Below are 18,964 nucleotides of genomic sequence, written 5' to 3' on the forward strand. Positions count from 1 at the left end.
AGCAGTCATTGAGCAGAGCAGAGCTTTGACCTGGAAATACAGCTAGATGTGGACTTCATCGAGATCTAAGTATGAATCTCTCCTCTGATTCTTCCTAACTTTGAATAAAGGGCAAAGCACTTTATTTCTCTGAGGCAAACTGTTGCTCCATGCTGAGAAGATACTTCCTCTGATGTTTGTTTTTAGAATCCTCCAAGGTTCCAACAAAGTTGAGCTCAAGCACTGCCTTCTAAATAATGCCCCTCTTGAGGCGTCCTAAGTGCTAATGTCTGCTGGGTTCATCTTTCACTTTTTTTTCTTTTTCTTTTTTTTTCATCCTTCATTTTCAGGGGTGACTAATGACTACAGAAGGGGGATGGCTTGACTTGCTCGTGAATTGGATGTAATTGTCATCCTCATTCTTTCCTCCAAGTCATGGTAGTCCAGAGACACAAGTCAGGATAGCAGGCCATGGCCCAGCCAACTAATGTTTCCCTTTCCAAAATGCCCGAATTGTCTATGTTGTATATGTGTGTTTGCATCCCCATTATCTCTCTCAGGCAGTAAGATCCTTGAAGGAAGGAACTTTTTGCTTTTGTCTTTATATTTTCAGTACACAGAACCTGGAACAACACTGGCACTTATAAATAGTACCTAACAGCGCCTGGCACAACACTGGCACTTATAAATAGTACCTAACAATGCCTGGCACAACATTGGCACTTATAAATGCTCTCTAATTAAATGATAATGGGAACAACAGAAAGGTGACAATAAAGTTAATCCTTAAATTCCCCATTTGTGAAATGGGAATAAATCTTGTATGGGGTTGTTGCAAGGAAAGAGTTTCATTAACTTTAAATCGGTACAGATATATAAGACAATTACTCATTAGAAAGTAGTTTGAGGAAACTGATCACCATCACTGAATGTCACAGCTGGAGGGGACTTTAATTATCTCATGCAGTACAAGATGATATCCCAGACCCCAGAAGGAGGAAATGCAATTTCCCAATTAGCAAAAACCTGACTTTCCAAAGTAAAAGGTTGTTGGTCCTTGAAACAAGCAGATATAACTAGGAGATGTGTTCACTGAAACATAAATAGTGCCATCCTTAGTGAGAATCATTGCCTTTCCAGCCTAACTATTCTGACATCAAGAGGAGTGAAGAATGCTACGTGGAATAGCATTGTCGTTCACGGCCAGGTCTCTGGTCAGGTCCCTGGTCAGGTGTTATCCAGTATGTGGCCTGGGTCCAGTCACGTGCATTTAACTAACAAGGAGTTCTACAAAGATGCTGATTTCAGCTTTTGAGCTGATTTCAGCTTTTGAGTATTTTTAAACTGTCCAGAAAAATCAAGGGCTCCATCAGATCCATCCTGGCAGGGCTTGGGTATACAAATAGAATTATGACTTAAGTCCTACTTAAACTGTAGAGTCAGAGCTAGGATGTGCTTTAGATTATTCTAATTCAAACCCGGGTATTATAAGTCTGGAAACTGAGGCCTCTAAAAGTCATATCCATAGCACATCTTGTCCAAAGTCAAACGAGTAGCATGTGGGAAAGACAGAATTTGAACCCAGGATCTCCAGCTTAAAATCCAGCAGGCTTTCCCAACATTATAGATTTAGAATTGGAAGGAATCAAATCCCCAATTTTTGGATGAAAAAAAAAGTCCAGATAGCAACAAGACTTGAAGGAGGCCAGTTCTATCACCATTTTCCCATATTGCCTCTTCACACACAGTAGGTGCTTAATGTTTGTTGAGTATATGATTTCTCATCTCCTAATTTTTCCTACTTTATAAATGTTTTGAAATTAGGATTCAAATTAAAAATATATTATACTTTTCTGTTCTTTAGTAGCATCATCTTTTCCTTCTAGTTCCCCTCGTTTCTTTCAAAGCACAGGTAAGACATCCCATGAGCCTTTACTAATCTTCCCAAATGTTAGTTTTCTTTCTCCTTCCTGAAACAACTTTTTATATCTTGTATCCCAATAGAATGCAGGCTCACTGAGGGCAGGCAATTGTCTGACTCTTTTGTATTGGAATTCCTAGGGGCCAAAACAGTACTTGGTATCTACCAGGTGTTTAATTTTTTTAACGCATTTATTAATTATTAACTGTGCCACATTGCTAATAGTTGCCATAGTTGAGATATCTAAGTAGGATACAGACAGAATCAGGAAGACCTTAGATCAATCTAGTCTCAGACCATCACGATCTGTGTGACTTAGGCCTTGTTTACCTCAGCTTTCTTGACTAGAAAATGCATCTAGCTCCCACATCTGTTGTGCGATTAAGTGAGATAATATTTGTAAGTGCTTAGCACAGTGCTCGACACATAGTAGGCATTTTGTAAATGCTTACTTTCCACCTTTCTCCTGCTTGGCAGTCAAGAATATCCATATTAAATCTTAAGACTGTGTCGTCAAGGAGTTTATATCCTAACAGGGAGAAGACGATGCATATCATGGAGTGATAGCCTTGGAAGAAACAGCTCCCTCACCCAGGACCAGAGTTTCCTTTCAGCCTCTGGACTGTTGCCTTTTGGGAATGCATTAATTTTATGTCTCAGTTGGGTTAATACAACAACATCCCAGAAAAATGTTTCTAAGGTACAAAGACCTATGTTCGGTACTGTGGGTTGTATGGATTTCTTAAAGTTCTAACAAGCTTCTTGGTAAGATTATAGAGAAAAACAGAAATATAACACTGGTTTGTGCATGTAATGGATCCAAGTTTGGCAATCATTTCCTATGGATTACCTCTTTGATTCCCATCACTTGTCCTGTAAGGTAAAAGGCAATACTCTTTCCATTTTATGGATGAGGTTAATAGTGAAGCTCAGAGAAATTAAGCAAATTATCCATTGTTAATTATATAGCAAGGAGTATGGCAGAGAATCACTCCAAGCCAAAGGAATCTTATGACCTACCCAAGAAGACACGATCCAGCCTTTGTCGGAAGACCTCCAAGGAGGGGGAACTCACCACCTTTTAAGGACCTGGACAATTCTAATTATTACACTTTTAAAACTCAGGTTGACCAGTATAAATTACTTCAACTAATGTTTTCCTTCCCTAACATTTGAGACTACCTGTGTCTGTGGTGATAAGAGATCACATGTTCTAAATACTTAGGCACCAGAGTGGAGATTTGAACGCAAGTCAACACAACTCGCATCATACCACGCTCATGTCTCTTTGCCCTCCCATTGTCCACAAAATGTCCTGTGGCTCATAACAGTGTGTCCCACCAAATCACCCTGACTTGGGCAGCCCAGAGGACTAGGACTATGCATGAGCATTGCGCTTATCAATACCACATGATGGAAGACCCTCCTTCAGAATGTTATTATCTATAAACGCCCTTGCTCATACCTCCCCAGCCCAAAAAGGACACCCTCAGACATGGGCTTGGGCTCAAACTCACCTGCCCACTGTTGGCCAAGTCATCCACAGAGAGGGTAGGGTCCAATCTCAAGGACAGCCCAAAGTCACAGAGGCAGCAGGTCAGGTCATTTTTCACTAGGATGTTGGAGCTCTTCAGGTCTCTGTGAACGATGGCTGTTTTTGGTCTCCCGCAGGGAGTGTGGTCGCTATGGAGATGAGCGATGCCCCGGGACAGGGAGCTGCCCAGCTTCCACAGGTCCTCCCAGCTGATGACATGCCTGGTGAGGTACTCCTGCAGGTTGCCCCTGGCATGGAAGGCAGTGATGAGCCAATACTGCTTTCCCAAGTCCATCTTCCGCTCCTCCGCCGTCAGGAACTGAAGGATATTCTCATGCTTAAGGTTGATGTCCGAGAAGATCTCCTTCTCAGTCTTCCAGGAAGCATATTCCTCATAGGGAAAGATCTTGACCGCCACTGTCTCAAACTGCTCAGAAGTGTTCTGTTTCAGCTTGGCCTTGTAGACCTCGGCGAAGCGCCCCTTGCCCACCAGGGTGTCCAGCTCGATGGGCAGCAGCTCTGTGTTGTGGTTGAGGTTGTTGGCGCAGGTGGAGCTTATGTCCGAGCGGTCGTCATCCATCATCATGGCACAGCGGTCGCTGCACTCCACCAGCTTCCGTGGCTTGCTGCTCTCCCAGGCGGTACTCAGCTTTCTCCTGCGGTGCACCCGGTAGCAGTAGAAGATAACAATCACGGCGATAGCGATGCCCACGGGAGGAAGGAGGCTGATGATGGTTACTTTGGAGATGATGGCCAAAAGCTCGGAGTGGTCAAAAACTTCTGCTCAAGGAAAACAAGAGACAAGGGAGAGGTGTCAGTTCTGTGGGAAGGGGACGTACTGGACGCAGCTGAGTGGATGCACAATTAGCATCATTTCAAAGATAGTAACTATAATGTATTTGCTAATCAGCTCTGGGTACTTAATCTCCCATAAAGGGATAAAACTTCTTGGATTGTTGTTGACCCCAAGAAACCTGTTCCTAGTGCTCATTTACTTCCAGTTACAAGGACACCATCTAGGTTATCAATAAATTCTTTTTTTTTCCTAAATATTCTTCAACCTGTATTCAGATATAATCAGTTCTTTCTCTAGATATGGACAACATTTTTTAAAATTATAGCTTTTTATTGTCAGAATATATACATGGATAATTTTTGACATTCACCCCTACAAAATCCTGTGTTCTAATTTTTTCCCTCCTTTCCCCTGCCCTAGTCAGCAAGTGATCCAATATTAGTTAAGCACATGCAATTCCACTATACACATTATAGATAACATTTTGTCTTAGACAATTGTATTGCTAACAATAAGAAAGCCATTAATAGCTGATCATCTTAAAATATTGCTTTCACTTTGTACACAGTACATTTCATTTTGCATCAGCTCATGGAAGTCTTTTGTTTCCTTTATTAAAGCTTTTCTATTTTTCAAAACATATGCCTAGATAATTCTTCAACATTAAACCTAGCAAAATCTTGTGTTCCAATTCTTGCCCTCTTCCATCCCCTTCCCTAGATGGCAAGTAGTCCAGTATATGTAAAACATGGTAAAATATATGTTAAATTCAATCTATGCATACATATTTATACAATTATCTTGCTGCACAAGAAAAATCAAATAAAACAGGAAAAAAATGAGAAAGAAAATAAAATACAAGCAAACAGCAACAAAAAGAGGGAGAATTCTATATTGTGGTCCACACTCAGTTCCCACAGTCCTGTCTTTGGGTGTAGATGGTTTTCTTCATCACAAGATCATTGGTACTGGCCTGGATCATCTCATTGTTAAGGAGAGCCATGTCCATCAGAATTGATCATCATATAATCTGCATTGTTCTCTTGGTTCTACTCACTTCATTTAACATCACTTCACATACGTCTCTCCAAGCCTCTCTGTATTCATCCTGCTGGTCATTTCTTACAGAACAAGAATATTCCATAACCTTCATATACCACAATTTACCCAACCATTCTGCAACTGATGGGCATCCACTCAGTTTCTAGTTTCTGGCCACTACAAAGAGAGCTGCCACAAACATTTTGGCACATGTGGGTCTCTTTCTCTCCTTTAAGATCTCTTTGGGAGACAAGTCCAGTAGAAACACTGCTGGGTCAGAGGGGGTGCAAAGTTTGATAGCCCTTTTGATATAGTTCTAAATTGCTCTCCATCATGGAAGTCTTTCAAGGTTTTTCTTAGATCATACTACTTATGAACAAAAATTCTTATGTCCACCCAAGAAGCCTACTGATCCCCAGACATCCCCAGACATTAGCAACCCCCTTACTTTGTTTAACACACACATACACACACACGCACACACACACACATCCACTCTTTATAATTATAAACCCTTCTTGTCTCTCCCATTAGCATGTAACCTCCTTGCAAGTAGGGAATCTTTGTCCTGCTAGCAATTAGCACAATGCCTGGCACACAGCAGGCACTTACTAAATATCTATTGATTGGGTGATATCTTACAGTGAGTTGCAAACAAAGCTAGTTTTACCAGAAAGAAGGCTGGATTTGGAGAATTCTGGGAGCTGCTTCTTCCAGTGTATATGTATGTATATGTACATATATATTAAAATCTATACATATATAACACACATAAATATGTCATGAGTGGATAAACACACATGTACATGTGATAGTGTCACATAAACACTGACTAAATCCTAACATAACCAAAGGGCCTTATTCCAAAGGTCTTGATTCAGATCAGGCTGAGTTGTTAACTGCTTCCAAAGCAAAGGGGAATGACTAAGTTACAGCATGAAGAGGGTAGCCTCCAAGCTTCAAGGATTTAATGCACTTCCCGGTATACTCAATTTGTGTACCTGATCTCCTTTTTTTAATCAACTTTCCATCTTGGAATGGACTTGAATGAGAGAACTCTAGACAAAGAGACAAATGAAGGAATGGGTCGGTTTCCATACAGTTGGGGGAACATTTGTATTCTCCTGGCTCCATTTGGCCTGTTTCCTCATAAATCTATCACTGTCTCAGGTCCCATTCATTCATCTCTTTTTATTACTCATTTGCCAGTCAGTAGCACACTATTGCATAAGGAGGGGACCTTTGTCATCATATAGCTATGTCCAGCTATCGTATCCACAGCACGACTTTCCCCATTGCAGTTCCAATATATTGCAGATTGGCATTAGGAATTTTTTTGGCTTTTGGGTTTTGGTGAGGTAATTGGGATTAAGTGACTTCACAGGGTCATAGATTTTAAGGTGAAAGGTCATTTAGAACAAACCTTTTTTTTTTTTTTTTTTTCTTTTGATAGATAAATCAGAAAGGGTAAGTGGCTTGTGCTCAGGGTCACACATGCACTAAGTAGCAAGTCAGGACTGGAAATCAGAGCTTCTCTTTTTAGATCCAGTGGTCTTTTCTCTATATCTCCCTGCTATTCTGGTCTTCCATTAGGCTATTAAAAAAAAACCAAAAAACAAAAAACCAGCCATACATGTATCTGTTTTGTAATAATTTAAAAAATTGATAATTAAAATAAATTAATTTAATTTTTTTAAAATTAAAATATTTTATTTTCATATGTTCATTATTCATTAGGATAATGAATTCTACTCATGTCCAGATTGTGTGACCTGATGCAAATCATCTAAATTCTCTGGCTTTCAGATGATGGGAGTTTTCTCTTTCAATTCAAAATCTATGGTCTTATGAGCTCCATACCCTATGTAAAATATGTGGTATGATGCAAATGAATTGGAGGTGTTAAGTTCAAATCCTAACCATCTCTGTCCTTACTACTACTACTACTACTACTACTACTACTACTACTACTACTACTACTACTACTACTACTTCTACTACTACTACTGCTACTACTACTGCTATTACTACCTATAATACTCTAGTATGATAGTTTCCAGCTATGTAAGAGAGCTTTATAAGAAGGACTTTCAGGTCCAATCTAGTTCCATCCCTAATTTAAAACATCAGAGCCGGACATCTACCCTGTAGACAGACCTGCCCGTCCTCATTGCTCTCCTCTTCAGTCTACAGGAAGAGAAAACCCAAACACGAGTTGACCTGAAATCTACAAAAGCACTTTCGGAAGGAGGAGGCTCAGAAATCCCCCCTTTGAGGTCAGCAAACCAGAGTTCCACTTTCCCCTCCAACTTCCTGAGCTTTCTTTTTTTTTTTTTCTTTTTTTAACATCGGCATGCAAAATTTTGGGGGAAATTACTGAGTAACAACATCTGTCATTCTTGAAACTTCAAAAGGCCCTGTCCAAAAAATCATGTTAACAAAAGCAAAGCAGGCAAAAGGAAGCTTCCTGGGGATGGACAGCTTTATCTAAACAAGAGGTCCCTACGCCCTGTCAGACAACATTAACCCCTGGGCTGCTGCAGGCGCCATGATAAAAACAAGCAAGCATGTGCATCCCAGCAGGGAAGCAGCAAATGTTCACGGGAGGCAGAAGTGATCACTTGCATCCTCCTATCCCCACGGGGAAGTTTTCAACCACATTGTTCCCCTCTTCAGAACCAGCCTTTGTGTCTGCTAGAAGGCCAGCCCAGGGCACCTAACACTAATCAGAGATCCACCAGAGAGTGTCCAGGTAGAACCTCTCTACCAAAAAAAAGGGCCACTTAGAACATGCTTCCAATTTCTATTCCATTTTTTAAGGTTCTCATCGTATATGGCCCTTACTCAAATCTAAGGATATACTTTTCTCTGTGATATTATAAAAAAAATAAATCGTGGCTTTAGAACTTAGAAGCCTTTGAATCCAATTTGCCTGCTTAGCCACAGTCACAAAGACTAGCCCTGGTGGAATTATATGGGCCAATGATGCAATTATTGTACTCAAGTAATTAACTCCCTAACCCCTAGGAGCCCTCAGAGATAGCTGACACAGGTGAGAAAGGGTTAGACTTTGGAATCAAGAAAACTAGAGTTAAAAACCTGCTTCAGACATTCACAAGCAGCACAGCTGAGGCTATGTGGCTTTTTTCTTCATCTATAAAATGGAGATAATAGCATTTATTTCCCATGGTTGCTGAGTTTCCTCACCTATAAAATGGGAATAACAGTATCTACCTCCTATGATTGTTCAGTTTCCTCACCTATAAAATGAGAATTATAGTATCACTTCCCATGGTTGCCCAGTTTCTTCATCTATAAAATAGTATTTACCTCCCTTGGCTGCTGTATGGATTAGATATTTTAAAGTACTTTGCAAACCTTAAAAGTGTTATTATATATATATATATATATATATATATATATATATATTATGTATGGTATATATATATATATATATATATATATATATACCATACATAATAAAACTGTATTATACACACACACACACACACATATACATGCTAGCTATTATTGTTACTATTGCAAAGGGAATTAGCGATTATATATGCTCTAGGCACTGTGATATTAGGTGGTGGTGAGAATGCTGGTGATGATGAAGGGGTCTTTGGGGTTGGAATCAGATATATGGACTATAAAAACCAGCTCTTCCATTAACCTTCTTGAAGGTAAGGGCTGCCTTCCTTATTCACATTTGTATTCCAAGCACGTGCCTGATTCTTAATGATTTTGTACTAAATACTTTGTCATTCATTTATTCATCCAAGGGTCGCCTTGGATACAGTAAGAGGGCACTGGATTTGAAGTCACAGGATCTGGGGAAGAATCAGCTCTGCTATTAATCAAATGCATATACTTACCAATATACATGGATGTGTGTTTATATTATTATACACACACATACACACACATGCACATATATGTGTGTATGTATGTATGTATGTATATATATATGTATATATATATATATATATATATATATATAAACATGTGAGTGTGTACATATAGACATACTTTTAAGGCTTCAAAAACCCTATACATAAATACTATATATATGTACATTTGGGTGTATATATAGGGATGTGGGAACTTTAAAGCACTACATAAATATTAGCTATTGTTCTTATTACTATTTACTAGTTGTGTGTCCACAAGTCCTATAGTCTCAATCCAGTGTCCTACTTCCTTAGGAACAATCTTTAGTTACAAGAGAACTCTCGTGTGGAATAGGAATCCTCTATGGTAACCACCAAGGCCTACATTGGCAATCCAAAGACTCTTCTGCAGAAACCTCCTTAGCAAGCCTTTTAGCAAGGGAAAGATGAGATTTACCTTTAAAAGGGATCCGTGAACAAGACAATAATAAAGACAAACTTTTTGGTAAAGATTGAATTTAAGATTAAGAATACAGACTAAAGCAAACCCCAAAGTAACTGAAATCATCAAAGGGAAATCCCCTGGTGGTTGACTCTTGTTTAGGGGGTGGGAGTCTACGCTCCGTCTTTGGTGGAAGGTTGGTGAATCTTAGCCTCAGAGACCATTTGCTTGCTTTCCACCCCACTCCTTGCTTACCATGGAAGATTACAAAATAGGTTTTTCTAAAGGTAACTTAAAACCTTAACTCCTCAATGCATGATCCGAAATGTCAGCAAATGCCAATTACGAATAAGATTGTAGAGGAAAGAAAAGAAAGTGAGCTCACGGCCTGGGGCCCATCTGTGGGTGAAGGGCTCAGCCACAAGCCAGGTTCTCTTAGCCAGTTTTGCAGTGACTTGGACAGGGGGAGTGGGGCAATGATTCAGTAAACAGATAGCTGCTTGCTGGTAGAGATAAAGGCAGGGCCCCATGAACTTTTTCCCTGGGTATCTTACAAGGAAAAAAGGCTTCAGTGTATTGTGTAACACAGAGATCTATGTGGATTCCTGTGAAAACTGATAAAGGAACTTCCTCTGATCTTGCAAAAAAGCAAAACTGCTCAGGCTGAGACCCACAGATGGAGACTGAGTATGAAGAGGATATAAGGGAGGGAGGAAATCTGCAGCAAACTCACATCCATTTATTATGACTACTATTTTCAGAACTCATGACGCCCCTTCAAACTCTTCCCTCTTCCTAATCTTGCTAACCCTGTCTAGAGTACCACCACCTTCCTCTCCAGTTATCCTGGATCATGAGTGAGGTATCTCTAAACCCCCATCTCCAGCTTACTGCCAGCTTGATCCCATACCCCTTCTCTCTTTTGATACCATTGTGGTGTCAATGGCCACATCTTATTGATTGGTCTTCCTAAAGCACCAATCAGACCATGGCAATCAATTCCAATGACTACCATGCCAATAAGCTCCAATAGCTGGTTGCCCATTATCTCTAGGATCAAATACAAAATCTTCAGTTAGCCCTTTTTCTCCTCCCTTTCTTTTTCATCTTTACATCTTCCTTTCCTCCATGTACGTCTACAATCCAATGACACTGGTCTTTCTGCTGTTCTTCAAAAAAAGGCACTCCATTTTCTAATACTAGATCTTTTGCCTGGCTATCCCCCCTTTTTTATCTCTATGCTTATCTTCCAGCTTCTATGGCTTCCTCCAAGTCCCAACTAAAATTTGTCTCCTCCAAGAAACCTTTTCTAATCCTACTTAAACGAGTACAATATTTGCAGATATTATCTCCAATTTATCCTTTATCTATTTTGTTTGCACATATTTATTTGTATGTTGTATCTCCCCAATAGATTTTGAGCTCCTTCAGGGCTTGGGGTGTTTTTAACCACTCTTTATAACAAGGCCTTTAGCACAGTCCTTGGCATATAAAAAGCATTTAATGTTTAGTGGTTTGACTTAAAGTAGAAGTGTAGTTTAAGACCGTTGTCTCAAAGTCAAATGAAAATGGGCCCATTATCAATTCTGATGGATGAGGCCCCCTCCAACAATGAGATGAGCCAGATCAGTTCCAAGAGAGTAGTAATGAACTGAACCACCTACACCCAGTGAAAGAACTCTGGGAGATGACTATGAACCACTACATAGAATTCCCAATCCCTCTATTTTTGTCTGCCTACATTTTTGATTTCCTTCACAGGCTAATTGTACGCTGTTTCAAAGTCCGATTCTTTTTGTACAGCAAAATAACTGTTTGGACATGTATATATATATTGCAGTTAACTTATAGTTTCACATATTTAACATGTATTAGTTAACCTGCCATCTGGGGGAAGGGGTGGGGGAAAGGAGGAGAAAAGTTGAAACAATGCAATGTCAATGCTGGAAAATTACCTATGCATAAAATTTTTGTAAAAATAAAAAAAATGTTAAAAAAAATAAAAGTCCTTTGTAACTTAAAAAAAGAAAAGAAAAAAAAAAGAAAATGGATCCTTTAATCCTACACTAAAGATGCTTATGGGCCACAGAGTGACTTAGTTTTAAGATGTAATATTAACTATGTTTTGTTGTATTCATTTATTTATGTTAAATGCTTCCCAATTACATTTTATTTTGGTTTGAGCCACACTCCTCTGATCTAGAGAAGAAGGAGCTAGCCCCAAAGACAAGAAGACATCTTTTCCTATCTTTGACTTAAATAAGACACTTAGGTGGCTGGTAGCCTGGGCAATGATTACATTGTTTTGTAGGGAAACAACATGCTCAGAAAGAAAGAAATATAAAATTTAAATACCGAATTGTAATAAATATGAAATACAAGTAAATACAAAATAGTTTCAGAAGAGAAAGAAACAAGAATTTTTTGGAATTTTTTTATATAGTAGCTGGCCCTAGAGATGAGTCTTGGAAAAAACTAGAGATTCTAAGATGTAGGAATAAGAGCAGACTCTTGGTTGAGAGAGGAACAGAGACATTCTGGAGTGGGCAAAAAACAACTATTTTTTGAGTGTCTTTCAGTATTCTAAGGCTGAACTCTGGTTAGTGAAGTATGTGTGATGATAAGCAATGGTATACACCCATCATGATATACCCAGAAATCAATATCAGCTTGGTATTCCAGGTGCCGATGAAGCCAGTATAACTGAATCTTTTTTCTAATGGGCAGTGAAGCAGTCCAGTAATTGGTATCCTTTACAGAAGAAGTGAATTTATTAATTCAATTTCTTGGTTTCTTTGTAAAATGAGGGGACTGGACCAGATGATATCTGATGAACTATATCTAAATGATACAATCATGATCTGGGAACTAAAAGACCTACCTTCATGGCCACATGATTCAACTTTTGAATTTTACAATGAGGATTAGAGGTGAATTCATTTTATAAGATCATGAAGATCTGGGATTTAACCCCAAGCTCCATGCTTCTATATCAGCACTCTTGTCTACCACCTCCCCCCTTTTTTTTTTCTTAGAAGGGAAATCAATTGCAACTTTAGTGACCATTTGGTGAAAGTTGGATCTGTTTCTTAGTTTTTATAAGTGAGAAAACAGAATCTCAGAGATCCACCCCAAGTCACACTGTCAGTAAGTAGCAAAGTCAAGATGTGAGTGAGCTTGGATCTATCAACACTGTATTCATTCCCTTAAGATTATATCTTAAAGCAATTGAAGTATATGTTTTGTTCTTGGAATAGGTACAGCAGAGCCTGCAGAGTACCATACATAGAATCCTAGAAATCAAGGTCTCCATTAAATTCTAGAGGTACCTAGGGCAAACAGAAATCCTACAGATAGAGCCCTGGACTCAAGATGCTACTTAATGACTGAAAATTGGTCAGAAATCTATTGTTGCTCAGTAAGCATAATATGTAATTGAGATCAACTGGAACCTTTCCCAGTAAGATCAGGAGTGAAACAAGGTTACCCACTATCACCATTACTATTCAATATTGTATTAGAAATGCTAGCTTCAGCAATAAGAGTAGAGAAAGAGATTAAAGGAATATGAGTAGATAATGAGGAAATCAAACTATCACTCTTTGCAGTTGATATGATGGTATACTTAGAGAACCCCAGAGATTCTAATAAAATGTTATTAGAAATAATTCACAACTTTAGCAAAGTTGCTGGATACAAAATAAATCCACATAAATCCTCAGGATTTTTATACATCACCAAAAAAATGCAACAACAAGAGATACAAAGAGAAATTCCATTCAAAACAGCTGTCGAGTGTATAAAATATTTGAGAATCCATCTACCAAAGAAAAGTCAGGAATTATATGAGCAAAATTACAAAACACTTACCACAAAAATAAAGTCAGATTTAAATAATTGGAAAGACATTAATTGCTCTTGGATAGGCCAAGGAAATATAATAAAGATGACAATACTCCCCAAACTAATCTATTTATTTAGTGCTATACCAATCAGACTCCCAAGAAACTATTTTAATGACCTAGAAAAAATAACAACAAAATTCATATGGAAGAATAAAAGGTCAAGAATTGCAAGGGAACTAATGAAAAAAAACTCAGAGGAAGGTGGTCTAAGTGTACCTGATCTAAAGCTATATTATAAAGCAGCAGTCACCAAAACCATTTGGTATTGGCTAAGAAATAGACCAAGCAGTGTAACAGATTAGGTACACAGGACAAAATAGGGTACAACTATAGCAATCTAGTGTTTGACAAATCCAAAGATACCAACATTTGGGATAAGAATTCATTATTTGAAAAAAACTGTTGGGAAAACTGGAAATTAGCATGGCAGAAATTAGATATGGACCCACACTTAACACCATATACCAAGATAAGATCAAAATGGGTCCACGATTTAGGCATAAAGAATGAGATCATAAATAGATTAGAGGAGGATAGTCTACCTCTCAGACCTGTGGAGGACGAAGGAATTTATGACCAAAGGAGAACTGGAGATCATTATTGATCACAAAATAGAAGATTTTGATTACATCGAACTAAAAAAAACTTTTGTACAAACAAAACTAATGCAAACAAGATTAGAAGGGAAGTAACAAATTGGGAAAATATTTTTACAGTTAAAGGTTCTGATAAAGACCTCATTTCCAAAATATATAGAGAACTGACTCTAATTTAGAAGAAATCAAACCATTCTCCAATTGACAAATGGTCAAAGGATATGAACAGACAATTTTCAGAGGATGAAATTGAAACTATATCCACTCATATGAAAGAGTGTTCCAAATCATTACTTATCAGATAAATGCAAATTAAAACAACTCTGAGATATCACTACACACCTGTCAGATTGTCTAAGATGACAGGAAAAGATAATCATGAATGTTGGAGGGGCTGTGAGAAAACTGGGACACTGATGCATTGTTGGCGGAGTTGTGAAAGAATCCAGGCATTCTGGAGGGCGATTTGGAACTATGCCCAAAAAGTTATCAAACTGTGCATACCCTTTGATCCAGCAGTGCTCCTACTGGGCTTATATCCCAAAGAAATACTAAAGATGGGAAAGGGACCTGTATGTGCCAAAATGTTTGTAACAGCCCTTTTTGTAGTGGCTAGAAACTGGAAAATGAATGGATGTCCATCAATTGGAGAATGGTTGGGTAAATTATGGTATATGAATGTTGTGGAATATAATTGCTCGTAAGAAATGACCAGCAGGATGAATTCAGAAAGGCTTGGAGAGACTTATATGAACTGATGCTGAGTGAAATGAGCAGAATCAGGAGATCACTATACGTTTCAATAACAATACTGTATGAAGATATATTCTGATTGAAGTGGCTATCTTCAACATAAAGAAGATCCAATTCATTTCCAGTTGATCAATGATGGACAGAAACAGCTACACCCAGAGAAGGAACACTGAGAATTGAATGTAAACTATTTGCACTACTGTCTTTCTACCCAGGTTACTTATACCTTCAGAATCCAATTCTTACTGTGCAACAAGAAAATTGGATTTACACACATATAATGTATCTAAGTTATACTGTAACACATTTAATATGTATGGGATTGCCTGTCATCTAGGGGAGGGAATAGAGGGAAGGAGGGGAAAATTTGGAAAAATGAATACAAGGGATAATGTTGTAAAAAATTACTCATGCTTATGTACTGTCAAAAATTATAATTATAAAATTAATAAATAAAAAAAGAAATCTATTGTTGCATTGTGGATAGTAAACTATTCCAATTCCATGGAAATCTAACAGAGAATGGGCACTCAATAGAAAAATAGTTTCAATGTCTTCCCAATATTTTAAAGGTGTCTTGCCTTAGAAAACAGGATAGATGTGACAATAATGTTCACTGGAAATAGGGGACAGTTTCCAGGTCCCTTGTTTGATTAGATGAAACCATCTGGCTGTTTATCTTGGAAGCAAATCTATTTCTCATCTTTAATTTCACTGATGAAATGGCTGTTCATATAAGATGGCCCTGCTGCCTCAAATGGTGGTTCCAAGTAGTATCTTAATCCTGAAGCCAAAAGTAAGTGCAATGTCTCTCTGTTTGTTTGACTCTGTCTGTCTCTTTCTCTCTTTGTGTGTCTCTGAATCTCTCTCTCTCTCTCTCTCTCTCTCTCTCTCTCTCTCTCTCTCTCTCTCTCTCTCTCTCTCTCTCTCTCTCTGTCACACACTCACACACACACACACACACACACACACACACACACACACACACACACACACACATCCCAAATAAAATTTCCTCACTGAATACATAACCTCTTCCTCTGAGTTCAAAATCTCCTGTCAAATATTTCACCACATTTGGCAGCTAGGTGGTAGGGAAGGTGATATTTTGCAAATGAAGAGTCAACTCAGAATTAAGGGCTTTGGTATCCTGTCAAAGTGAAGTGAACTATTTGCAAAAACACTCGAGAGAGACAGCAGGGCCTTCTTGGCAGATGGCTTTCAAAGTGCCCTGTCTTAAGCCAGTGTGAATTTTCTAAAGTCAGTGATTGAATCTCTGTCCATCATCCCAGTAAATAACTTAAGATTAAATTCACAGGTCAGGAAAAGCATTAGAATTGCAGAGCAGTAAGATGAGCACCCAAGGGATCCATAGAATTTAAAGAGAGCCTCAAAATCTGAGTCTTATGAAATACAGAGAAATATTGGCATGATGTTTCACTGGGGTGCTAACAAAAAAAAATTGTCCTTACAAAAATAATGATCCTAAAGAGCTCACATCCCTAATGAATTATCCCTGGGCCATTACCTAGATATGGTGATAAGCACTGGTTGGGAAGCTGCCAAATGATGGTAGAGGTGGGAATTCCCTTATTTTTTGGTTTAAGTAATTTTGGCACATGATTCTAAAGGCCAACCAACATTTAATAAGCACCTACTATGTGTTATGCATTGCCAAACATTGGGAGAAAAAATAGGTTAAAAACAGTCTGTTCTCAAGAAGTTCATACTCTACTGGAGGGAAACATAACCTGTAAAATTCAAATCCAAGTATTTTTTCCTGATAAAGGTTCAGTCCAAATAACACGTTTGTTGTTTACTTGTCTGTTTTCACGCTTTCCTGCAAAATACTCTAAATTTCTCAAGGACAAGGACTATAATGTGTTTCTATTCTCAATGCAAACATACTACTTGGTACATAGGAGATGTTTAACAAACGTTTGTAGAATGAATGAGCAAAAGATGTTTCCCACAGAGCCTTTCAGCACTTAGAATACTAACAAAATGAGTGCTTAATAAATGTTTGCTGAGAGCTACAGTAGTAGTATAGTAAGAGCATTGGCTCGGAAGTCAATGTGATCCTAGATTCAAATTCTATATGACACTTACAATGTATTTGACCTTTATGCAAGTCTCTTGTATTTTCTGAATCCCAGTCTTTTCATCTATAAAAGAGACCTTAGAAGCCATTTAGTTATCTCAGATCTCTTTTAGCTTGAAATCTTTTAGCTATGACTCCAAGATTCTAAATATGAAAGAAAGAAATGGGCAGCACAGATTGTCTCCACCCTCTCTCTCAGGCCAAGCTGAACTGCTCAAGGGGAATAAGGGAAGAGTATTTTTATGAATAAATTTAGAAAGATTATTTGTTGACAATCTTATACATCATTATAAGATCAGTTTGATTAAATAATGAAAAAGAAGGAGGGAAATGTATTCTGCCTCTGTGTGTGTGTGTGTGTGTGTGTGTGTGTGTGTTACTTGTTACATCTTTTAAAAGCCAAGATTATTTCTGGTAAAAACCAAAATGCAAGATGATTAGCAGTGGACAGATTTAATTTAAATTCAGAGGGAAATTTTTTTTTTCCAAAACAAAAGATCCTCAAAAGTCTACTTGGTGTGATACATTTAGCTTAGCCTGACATGAATAGTGGGTAGCTTTGCTCATTTATGCTGTGATTAACTGTTTTACTATGTAGTTTTCTATTGTTCAAATGTTTAAAATGACTATTGTAAGCTGAGCGCTCTCCTCAGACAAGCTTGCCTATCTTGTATTAAGATAGCAATAACAAGGGAATAGGACGAGGTTATCTGGGAGAAGCAGAGAATCCCTAGAATAATATCCTCATGTTGCACAAGGCTATGATCATTAGGGGCTAGAGATAGGTGATTCACCTATAGGAAAGATCACCTTATAATGAAAGCTCTTTTGTCCTGCCATAATTATGGTCCTTTGAACGGAGTCCAAGATGGGCCCAACCCATCCTGATACATTCTTTAGCATGGAGATAATAGGCTATAAAAGTTCTGTGCCGAAGACTGTGCTAAACACCGGGTTTACAAAGAAAGGTACATACAATCCCTGCCTCCAGCAAGCATACATTCTCATGGGAACCCCGGGGCTGTGCTCAGAGCCACTGCCCTACTCTGCACATTTAGGGAACGTGGAAGAGGGAAAGAACAAGGATTTATTACATGCTTACTATGTGTCAGATACTGTGTCCAAAAGCCCAAAAGGCACTTCCCTGAAATTCAGCTCACTCTTTTGAAAAACAAAAAGGTTGCAGTAAATTTGCCAAAATCATAAAGACAAAAATAGTGCTGGCAGAACTAGGGAAGACTGGCTCGCTAATATGTACTGTTAGTGACGCTGTGATTTTCTCCAGCTGTTTTAGAAAACAATTTGGAATAATGTGAGAAACTTCCCTAAATTCTTTCTACTCATAGCCATTGGCTCAGCAATCCTGCTACTAGGCACAGAGCCCATGGAATTTCAAGATGGCAGGTGGGGATGAGAGGAGGAAGAGTTGTCCTATATTCCAAAATATCCAATTTTTGTGACAGCATAAACTTGGAAACAGCAAGTTCCCATCGACTAACAAGAAAATGGCTGAACAGACTGCAGAATATTGGTATAATTGAATACTACTGTCCTATAAGAAACAAATGGAAAGAATTCAGAAGCATGGGAAGGCTGATGTAAAATGATGGAGGGTAAAGCAAGCAACTTTAGAAGAGTATAGATAATGACTAACATCATCTAAATGAAAAAAATAAATTGAATGAATGACAGCTAAACAGTGCTTTTAATAACCCAGTTTGTTTCAACATAAATGATGAATCATATCATTCACTTCTCTGGAGGTTCAGTTGCTGGATCAATTGTTTTTCTTTGTCAGAAGGGAGGGTTCGGTGAGATGGCAGTAGAGAAGGTGGTTATTCACTATTATTTAAAGGGGGAAGAGTACTTCTCTAAAATTTTACAAAAACAAAAACAAATCAAATTCAGTGTTGGACCAAATATTGTCTAGATTGCTTTCGAATCCTCACAGTCTATGAACAGAGTATGAATTGATATACATGGGGTCCAAGCATCCAGTCAAT

General features: G+C 38.3%; 1 protein-coding gene across 1 annotated transcript in view; it reads right to left on the bottom strand.

Moving 5' to 3' along the window:
• TGFBR2 (transforming growth factor beta receptor 2) overlaps window positions 1–18,964 on the bottom strand; it is an 84,712-nt gene that overhangs the window by 15,044 nt on the left and 50,704 nt on the right. The window contains exon 4 of the mRNA XM_074267632.1: window positions 3,418–4,214. Within this exon, the coding sequence (XP_074123733.1) occupies window positions 3,418–4,214 (797 nt within the window). The remainder of the gene's footprint in view (window positions 1–3,417; window positions 4,215–18,964) is intronic.

Source organism: Sminthopsis crassicaudata, chromosome 5 (genome assembly GCF_048593235.1).
Source record: "Sminthopsis crassicaudata isolate SCR6 chromosome 5, ASM4859323v1, whole genome shotgun sequence".
NCBI lineage: Eukaryota > Metazoa > Chordata > Mammalia > Dasyuromorphia > Dasyuridae > Sminthopsis > Sminthopsis crassicaudata.